The 9,821-nt window shown below is 48.9% G+C and overlaps 1 protein-coding gene across 1 annotated transcript in view; it reads right to left on the minus strand.

Moving 5' to 3' along the window:
• Positions 1 to 9,821, minus strand: part of ITGA11 (integrin, alpha 11) — a gene marked incomplete at its 5' end in the record, with an annotated part of 43,685 nt that overhangs the window by 28,038 nt on the left and 5,826 nt on the right. Inside the window, 3 exons of the mRNA XM_009084768.1 lie at positions 261 to 375; positions 1,280 to 1,371; positions 4,027 to 4,136. Of these exons, the coding sequence (XP_009083016.1) occupies positions 261 to 375; positions 1,280 to 1,371; positions 4,027 to 4,136 (317 nt within the window). The remainder of the gene's footprint in view (positions 1 to 260; positions 376 to 1,279; positions 1,372 to 4,026; positions 4,137 to 9,821) is intronic.

The raw sequence follows: 9,821 nt of genomic DNA on the forward strand, positions 1-9,821 counted from the left end.
TGATAAAATATTCTGGATACTTTTATCCCTGGCTTTGGAAGAATAAGGGATTTTTTGTCTTCCCCAAGTGTCAATCAAAAGGCAAATGTTTACCAGATGTCTGTGGACTTTAACCCCCTTTGAATCACTTCCCTGCAATCATTTTCTCTGCTCTTGCCTTCACTTCAACACTGACATGGCTTTGTTTTCTCCCTGGGACTGAAATAATTACAGAAGCCTCCAAAGTCAGGGTTAGAGCCTCAGAGCACTTTGGTACTCACTCTGCAGAGCTGGAGCCACTGTCTTGGAGAACCTGAAGTTGGAGTTGACCCTGGAGCACATCCCAGTGGTGTAGTAGGAGCTGCCACACTCGTGGGACCAGAGAGGGCTGCAGGCCTGGGGAGGGGAAAGAGATCATCAGGGATGGGGTGAAATTAGCACTTATCATTGATGTTTGCAAGGATTTCTCCTCTCCTTTGTCCTCTCTCATTGTGACAGTGTTCAAAGCCAGGCTGGCTAAAGCCTTGAGCAACCTGCTCTGGTGGGAGGTGTCCCTGCCCAGGGCAGGGGTTGGGACTGGATCATCTCTAAGGTCCATGCTACCCCCTTAATATTGCATGATTCTATGATCTTTTTTTTCCCCATGGATGGTGAAGATTCTGAGCTCTGTGGGGCAGGAAACATGGAGTCATATGATCACAGAATGGTTTAGGTTGGAAAGGAGCTCAAAGGTCATCCCATTCCAACCCCCTGCCATGGGCAGGGACACCTTCCACTAGCCCAGGTTGCTCCAAGCCCCATCCAACCTGGCCTGGATCACTCCCAGGGATGGAGCAGCCAGAGCTGCTCTGGGAAATCCATTCCAGTGCCTCAGCACCTCACAGGGATGAATTCCTTCTCAATATCCCATCCATCTCTGCCCTCTGGTAGTATGAAGCTATTCCCTGTGTCCTGGCCTTCCATCCCTTGTCCCAAGTCCCTCTGCAGCTCTCCTGGAGCCCCTTTAGGCCCTGGAAGGGGCTCTGAGGTCTCCAAGCCTGGCTCCAGGGCAGAGGCTCCAGCAACATGGAACAGTCTGGGTGGGAAAAGACCTTGCATTTCCACCCCCTAGCCTTCCCCTAGCCCAGGTTGCTCCAAGCCCCATCCAGCATGGTTTTGAACACCTCCACGGATGGAGAGCCCAAACCACACATGGAGCGAAGTATTTTCACACCTTCGTGTGCTGTACATACCAATCCTCCCTCCCAGGCTGTCCCCCCTCCCAGTGAGGCCAGGCTGTCCCAGATCCCCCACTCCTCACCAGGAAGCTGTTGTCCTTGGGGTTGGTAGCCAGGCTGAGCCCGAGGCGCATGTTGTCCTTCCTCTCGGAGACGTTGGAGAGAGTCACTCGGCCTTGGGAAAGAGGATGTGGTCAGGACCAGCTGCAGGCACACAGCCCATGGTCCTGTGGTGCTCCCTGGCACCTCTGGAGCAAATGGATGCCAGAGGAGAGCTGTGTCTGCCTGCTCACACTGCAGACTTTGTGCTGTTGTGTTTTGGGAGCAGTTGGATTGGTTCTTTTCCTAGATGCCAAAGCAAGGAAGAGGAAAGTCTTCTAGGGAATGAGGCTGAGTCAGGGAGAGGATCTCTATGTCAGTCAGAAACTCCTCTGAGGGGCTCAGGGACCTCATCTTTATTGCATCTTTAATTTATAGGCAATTAGTGGCTGATCTATCTTTGTGTCTTGCCCTGGTTTCCATATCCCAGCCCAGAAACTGGGAATAGCCTCCAGGGCAGCTCTGGCTTTCTCTCGATGCCAATAGCATTGAGCTGTGACCCAAATTCAGCCTAATCGACACATTCCTCTGCTTCAGGGCTCTGGACAAAACAGATTCCTGTGACCCATGCTCCCTCCTGTGCCAGGGAAGCAAACTGGGAATCACAGAATCTTGGAATGGATTGGGCAGGAAGCACCTTAAAGCTCATCTCATTCCTATCAGGGACACCTTCCAGTAGCTCAGGTTGCTCCAAGCCCCATCCAACCTGGCCTGGAACACTCCCAGGGATGGAGCAGCCACAGCTGCTCTGGGCAACCTGTGCCAGTGCCTCAGCACCTCACAGGGAACAAGTACTTCCCAATATCCCACCTATCCCTGCCCTCTGGTAGCGGGAAGCCATTCTGTGTCCTGTCCCTCCAGGCCCTTCTCCAAGTAAAAAGGAGGAAATTAGGCAATTAATGGTAAAATTGGGGGTTTGGTTTCATTGCTTGTGAGCTTTGGAAGTCTTTTGGAATCACAGAATCATTTAAGGTTGGAAAAGACCTTTAGAGAATCACAGAATCAGGTAGGTTGGAAGGAACCACAAGGGGTCATCTGGTCCAGAACGTTCCAGACTATCAAGTCCCAAGTATTCTCCCCCAGCACTGCCAAGGCCACCACTAACCATGATCTCAAGTGCCACATCCATGTGGCTGTTAAATCCCTCAGGGATGGTGACTTCACCACTGCCCTGGGCAGTTCCAATCCCTGACCACCCTTTCCAGGGAGGAATTTCCCCTAATATCCAACCTGAACCTCCCCTGGTACAATCTGAGGTCATTTCCTCTTGCTGAGGTTTATATTGAAACCAAGATCCACAACCCAGAACTCAAAGAAGCTCAGTCTCAAGCCAAGGAGATATCACCAACCTCTTGCTTCTCCCTGTGGATCAGTTAATTCTCACCCACATGTCCATGCAGACAGAGGGTTGAAGAAAGCTCAGGACATTGCCCAAAATCAAACTAAAAAAGGCTTCAGTCCATATCCAAACCCTCCAGGATCCTGGTGGAGCTTCTGCCACCTTATTGTCCTCCTGTCCCACCTTGAGACCACAGCTCTGAGTGGTCACCAGGATACTCCTGCACACACTGCCTGCTTGGTGAGGTGGGACAGGGCCAGATCCCTGCTCCAACATCACCTCCTGCTTCTTCATGCTCCAGGGAACTGGGCATCCCCTTGGGGCTGCTCCACACACATTTCCACTCCAATGACCTCACTGAATTGTGTTAACTAGATAAGTTGATTTGGACTAAATCAAACCAGGATGTATTCATGGAATCTGATCTTTGCAAGTCATTTGCAGTGGAAAATAGATTGATTTTTAGCAAGGTTTATATTTATACACAGATGAGATTTATGGCCTTGAAGAATCTTGGTGGTGCCACAGTAAATGACCAAAAAAACAGTTGAAAAGAAAACAATTGGAGCTAATCAATCAAATATTGCAGAGGATCGAAAGTTCCTCCTCTTATCAGCTTTGGTAGGAAACCAAGAGAGCTCAGATCCGTAATGATGAAAAATGAAGTGAGAGCAGCAGCTGCTCCAGAGATAAACCTCCCAGATCTTGTCCCAAAGCCCAGAGATGTTCCTCAGGACCATGAGAAACTTTCTGGTTCTCACATTCCCTGCTGGGACAAGGATGTGCCTGTTGATTATCCCACTTCGGGCAGCAAAGGGGACTTGTCCTACATGAGTTACACTGCCCTGACGTCATGATGTTGTGCTCTCAGGCTGGAGAAACCCCAAGAAAGAGCTCATTTCTCCATCCAAGGAGATGAGATTGGGATGTCTGTGGGCATGGAGCATCCCTGGGCTGTGATGGAGCCTGGGGGTCATGGGATAAATCCCTAAATCCAAAGGTAGGTTGGGTGCTGGAAGCAAAACTTGCCTGTGCTCAGGGAACCCTCTATGATGGACACATTATCCAACCGTCCCAGAGAGGGAACGCAGATCCTCATGGGACAGTTCTCCATTGAGAAGTTCATCCTGATCACTTAATGAACCATTTTAAGCTCTATTAAACAATTAACTCTTACCCTTCATTTAATTTTGCTCCATTTCACCCTTGTGTTGCTCAAAGCTTAGCCCCAGGAGTGATGTGAACACCTGAGATACTTCCTTAGCTGAAAGTCCTCCTAAAACATGAAGATCTCACACTTTGAGGACAATTTGGCCAACACAACAGGGTGAATTTCACAGCCTAAGAGCAAAAATCATCCTGGTAATCCCCAGTGCCCCTTGGGGGCTGTACCTAGGTTGAGTTTAGTGCAGTTGCTGTGGCTGTCACTGGTCAATGGGCACTTGTAGACATCTCCTGTCTTCTGATGACCATTGGTTTCGTAGGGAGCTCCCACCACCAACCTGTGGAAAAGAGGAGTCAGTCAGTGCCTTCTATCAGTGCCCAGAGGTTGGGAATAAACCCATGGAGGGAAATCCTCCTGGGCAAAAGGATTTTCCAGCCCAAATCTCTCGTTGGTGGAGTGGGAGGTGTCAGGAGAAGGTTCCTTACTGGATGGACATGGTTGTTCTCCCAACCTGGCTCAGTGCAAGCACTACTTCTTCCCCTTTCCATGGGATCAGGCAGCAGAAAGCTGGGGTGATGACTCAATGCTGCCTGGAATTCAGGCCCTGATGCTTGGCAGAAAGTGGGGGCTCCAAAACCATCTGGGAGGAGTCGTGGACCCCCATCACCACCTCAGCTCATGGCCAGCAACAACACCAGGACAATACTAAACCCCTCAGCATCACCTGAGGTCCCAAAAACCATCTGGGAGGAGTGATGGACCCCCACCACCACCTGAGTTCATGGCCAATATCAGCACCAGGATGACACCAAGACCCTCAGCATCACCTGAGGTCCCCAAGGTGGGCACAGCTGACCCTGGGCAGGAGGGACAGATTGTCCCTCTCACCATTGCTTATGGAGTAACCTCTTCATAAAGCTATGGAATTGTTTGGGTTGGAAAGGCCTTAAAGATCATTTCATTCCAACCCCCTGCCACGGGCAGGGACATCTCCCACTTCATGTCTTCAGGACATGGATGTGTATGAAGTCCTGCCCAGCAGAACCCAAAGGAACAGCAAGAAGCTGGCAGAGCACTTAGAGCAACTCACATTGGGATCCACGAGGAATTTTCCCCACTATAAAGCTGGAAAAGGGAATCTGCTCCAACCTGGAGTTGTTATGAGCAGCCTGGAGCCATATGGTTGGATCTCCAGGGGTGGGTTAGGACATTGGGCATCAATCTGCTCTCCAAAATAAGAGGAGCTGATGAACCCCCTGAGGATACATGCCCCAGTCAGGATGGGTCTGGGGCATGACAAACATTCCTCTCACTCTTCCTTCTGGACTTGCCCAGAATAGGCCAAACCAACAAACCAAAGGAGGAAGAAAGCAGGACCTGAGGAATTTGCCCATTCCTTCCAAGCTCCTTCCAAAATACTCTGAACCACGAGTTCTTGGCACCTTCTGCTCCCAATGTGTTTGCCCAAAATAAATCTGCCTTTCCTTTTGCTATCTATGGATGAAACCATCCAAGTCTGGATCTCCAGAAAAACAGGACCTCTTTTGTTCCACACAGCCCTACCCAACAGCTGGAAAAGCCACCAGCCCCAGCACAGATGTTCTCTGTTAGACCAGGAATGGTCATTCTTTCAAGTGTTTCTTCTCCAAAGGCACCAACCACTCATTCTTTTGTTCCATCACTATGGAGTTGGTCACCAAATGAAAAGCACCAAAAGCTAAGCTGTGTTTCAGGATTCTCATGGAGATACTTCCTGTCTTATAGCTGTTTATGAGGGGAGTAATTAGGGGAGAATAATATCCATCTGGAGCTGTCCTCAACAGCATCTCAGGGAAGTTTGGGACCTTCTCACTGAACTCCACAAGGAGTTTTCTCATGTCCTTCAGCATCTGTTCTGATATCAATGTCTGGTTGCTCAGAGAGGAGGTGGAGGAGGTGGAGAAAAAGACCTTGAGGATGAAAAGGAATAAAGGCTGAGACACCTCAGGAGATTATGTCATTCTGTAACTCTTCATTCCCAAAGAACTGAACACAAATAGGATCAAACATGAACTCAGAGCAGTTCCACCTTGATGTCCTCCCAGGAAATCCCACCTGCCCATTGATTAATAGTCACACATGAATGTTATCACACCACTCATTAATGAATATTCATGAGCTCCAGCAGTTATGAGGTTGATATTAGGACCCAGAGCTGCAGCAGGAGGAGCTCAAAGAAGACCCAAGTATTTCCAGGCTTTGGAATGCAAAGGGACTCTGAAGCTCCCACAAGTGGAATTCTTCTCTCCCAAGGACAATGGGATTGTTTTTCCTTTCTGGGTCCATGGAATGATGCATGAGCTGGAGCTGTCACATTCCCACGGAAACTTGGCAGCTTGGGAAGGGGCTTTAGCAGCTGTTTGGAAGGTGCTGCTTGCAGGGATTGGGGAAGAGTTCCCCAGGAGATGCTGCTCTGCCCATGAGCTTGCACACAGACTCTTTTTCTGCTAGGAGGGTTGCAAGTCTGGGCTCCAAAGCTTGGGAGGTTAGTAAAATGATATAGAAGTCACATCCCAAAGAACCCCAAAACACCAAACATACAATAATCCAAATAATCCAAAACACCCAAACCAACCAATAACCCAAATAAATCACCCAGATAGCTCAAGACATCCAAATAATCCCCAAACACCCAAAGAATCCAAATACTCCAAATAACCCAAGACACCCCAAAACCCAAACACCCAAATCACCCCAAACACCCAGGTAAGCCAAAGCCCCCAAATAACTCAAAGCCCCCAAATAATCCCAAACACACAAATAACCTCAAACACACAAATCACCCAAATAATTCAAAACACCCAAATAACCCCAATAGCCCTAAACCCCCAAATAACTCCAAATAATCCAAGTCACCCAAAAGACCCAAATCACCCAAATAAACCAAATAATCCCAATCACCCTAATGATGCAAATCACCCAAAACACCCAAATAGGCCTAAACACCCAAATAAATAGCCCAAAAACCCCAAATCACCCAAAAATGCCTAAATAACCCAAAACACCCAAATAACCCCAAACACCTAAGTAAATCAAATAATCCAAATCACCCAGAACACCCCAATCACCCAAAACACTCCAGCCCCTAAATCTCCCAAATAATACAAAACACCTAAATCACCCAAATCACCCAAATAATCCAAAATAATAACCCAAATAATCCAAAACACCCAAAGAACCCAAATAAACTACAATATCAAACCACCTAAATAACCCAGAACATCCAAAACACCCAAAATACCCAAATATCCCCAAACCCCCAAATAATCCAGAACACCCAAATCACCAAAATAATACAAATCATCCAAATCACCCAAAACATCCAAAACACCCCAAATCACCCCCAGAACACCCAAATAACCCAAGACACTCAAATAACCCAAATCCCCCCAATAAATAATCCAAATTGCCCAAATAATCTAAAATACCTAAATAACCTAAATCACCAAAATAAATATCCCCAAACACCCAAATCACCCCAAACCCCTAAATAATCCAAAGCACTAAGCTCTCCCCAATCCAACTGGAGCCATTCCCTGCTCCCTCCCAGCTCTCTCCCCTCCCCAAACCTCCCTCTGCCCCCCAGATCTGTCCCTTCTGCTCGCTGGAGGATTTCCCTGCCTCCCCCAGCTCAGCAGAGAGGAAGCAGCAGCTCCTTGTGTCATGGCTTGGCTAAGAAATGAAGCTCCACAAGAAAATGAGAAGCAAACCAGTCCTCCCTTTGCCTTCCTTTTCATGCTCTCCTCAAAGAAAGGGAGGAAAAAACCCAGGGATTAAGTGGAAAAAGCTCAGAACTGCTCAGAGCAACATGTTTGAGGACATAGTTTAACTTCCACCCTGGGGAAAAAAACAGTAGAAAGGGGAAAATAGGATGTTGGTGAAAATGACTGAGCAGCTAAAGTTGTGCTTGGCAAGCAAAGCACAACTGGGTCTTGCTTCCTGAAGTCCTGCCTGGGATTGGGATAGGATGGCTCTGTTCATCACCGCAGGCTGGGATGACCAGCAAATCATGAGATCATGGAGTGGCTTGGGTTGGAAGGACCTTAAAGCTCCTTTTGTTCTACCCAGGGACACCTTCCACCAGCCCAGGTTGCTCCAAGCCCCATCCAACCTGGCCTGGAACACTCCCAGGGATGGAGCAGCCACAGCTGCTCTGGGAAATCTATTCCAGTTCCTCAGCATCTCACAGGGAACAATTCCTTCCCAATATCCCACCCAGATCTCACCTTTTTCAGTGGGATGCCATTTGAGGTGTCCTATCCCTCCACCCCTTGTCCCAAGTCCCTCTGCAGCTCTCTTGGTGCCCCTTTAGGCACTGGAAGGGGCTCTGAGGTCTCCCTGGAGATTTCTCCCCTCCAGGCTGGTCACCCTCAGCTCTCCCAGCCTGGCTCCAGGGCAGAGGCCCCTTGTCCCTGCATACTCCCTGACTGCATCATGGCGAGGTTGCAAAGCTCCTTTGGAGCCTTAAGGTATGATGATAAAATGAAAAGAAATGAGGAGATGAAGGTATGTCTAGGCTGGTGAGCCTGGGAATGTGCGGATTAAGTTGGAACGCAGCAGCCACTCTGCTTTTCCCAGGATTTTTCCATCAATAGGACACTTAATCTCCTGCAAAACCACTTGAATTTGATTTATTCAAGGTGGAACTGGATGAAGAAGTGATTAAGGAGGTTGAAGAGAGAGTTCAGCTGTGGAAAACCTTAAGGACCTGAGCTCCTTTGAAAGTGTGACAGAGGAATGGAGTAAAGAATAGTTTACTCCATGTTTGGAAAGGTGGGAAAATGCCAATTATGAGAGAAGCAAAACCAGATAAAAGAGACCAGAGGATGTTGTTGGAAATATCTAAGGAACTCAAGTTGTGCTTGGCAAGCAAATCACTGGGATGGGTCCTGATTCCCAAAGTCCTGCCTCGGATTGGGATGGTTGTGTCCTTCTCTGCAGGGTGGGAAAGGCCCTTCAAGCCACATCCAACCTGGCCAAGAAGTCCAAGGAGAGGCAGAAATGGTGGAAGAGCCCATGAGGTGGTGGCACAGGACGGACCTGAAAATGAGGCCTGGGTGTTCCAGCAGCTTTGTTAGATGCCTCTAGCAAACCATTATATCAATTTTGGGTCATTTTAAAGCTCTTTAAACAAGCTGAAGAGCACAGACAATGCAGGATGGATGTGCTGGTGGACAGGACCTAATGCCTTGCATGGACACCCATGGGCAGGTGATCACTCTGACCAGTGCTGCTCACCACAAGCAGAGAAAACTGTGTTGGTGACCGAAGGCCACCACAAAACCAAGCTTGGGACCAAGAGCCACGGCTGAGAGCCAGGTGACCTCCAACATGGACTCAGAAAGCAGATTTAAGTATTGCATTATTAGCCCCAAATCCATCCCTTAGCAGTGCCTGAGTTCCCTCAGGTGGAACTGGATCATCTGCAAGGTCCCTTCCCACCCAAACTATTCCATGATTCTGGAGCCAGGCTGGGAGAGCTGGGAGTGTCCAGCCTGAAGAAGAGAAGCTCCAGGGAGACCTCAGAGCCCCTTCCAGTGCCTAAAGGGGCTCCAGGAGAGCTGCAGAGGGACTTGGGACAAGGCCTGAGGGACAGGACACAGGGAATGGCTTCAAACTGCCAAAAGGCAAGGTAGGATGGGATATTGGGAAGGAATTGTTCCCTGTGAGGGTGCTGAGGCACTGGTATGGAATTCCCAGAGCAGCTGAGGCTGCTCCTTCCCTGGAAGTGCTCCAGACCAGGTTGGATGGGGCTTGGAGCCACCTGTGCTGGTGGAAGATGTCCATGTCCATGTCATTGAACAAGATGAGCTTTAAGGTCTCCTCCAACCCAAACCATTCCATAATTCTCTTGACAACAAAACCACAATTGCTCCTAAAGGAACAACCCCTGAAGACAGGAGATGGATGAGGCTCTCCAGTGCCCTGCCTATTCTTGCAGCCCCAACAGGGTGGGAGGGAGGGAGAGGCAGGAGCAGACATT

The sequence above is a fragment of the Acanthisitta chloris genome, unplaced genomic scaffold (assembly GCF_000695815.1).
Source record: "Acanthisitta chloris isolate BGI_N310 unplaced genomic scaffold, ASM69581v1 scaffold5251, whole genome shotgun sequence".
Taxonomy (NCBI): domain Eukaryota; kingdom Metazoa; phylum Chordata; class Aves; order Passeriformes; family Acanthisittidae; genus Acanthisitta; species Acanthisitta chloris.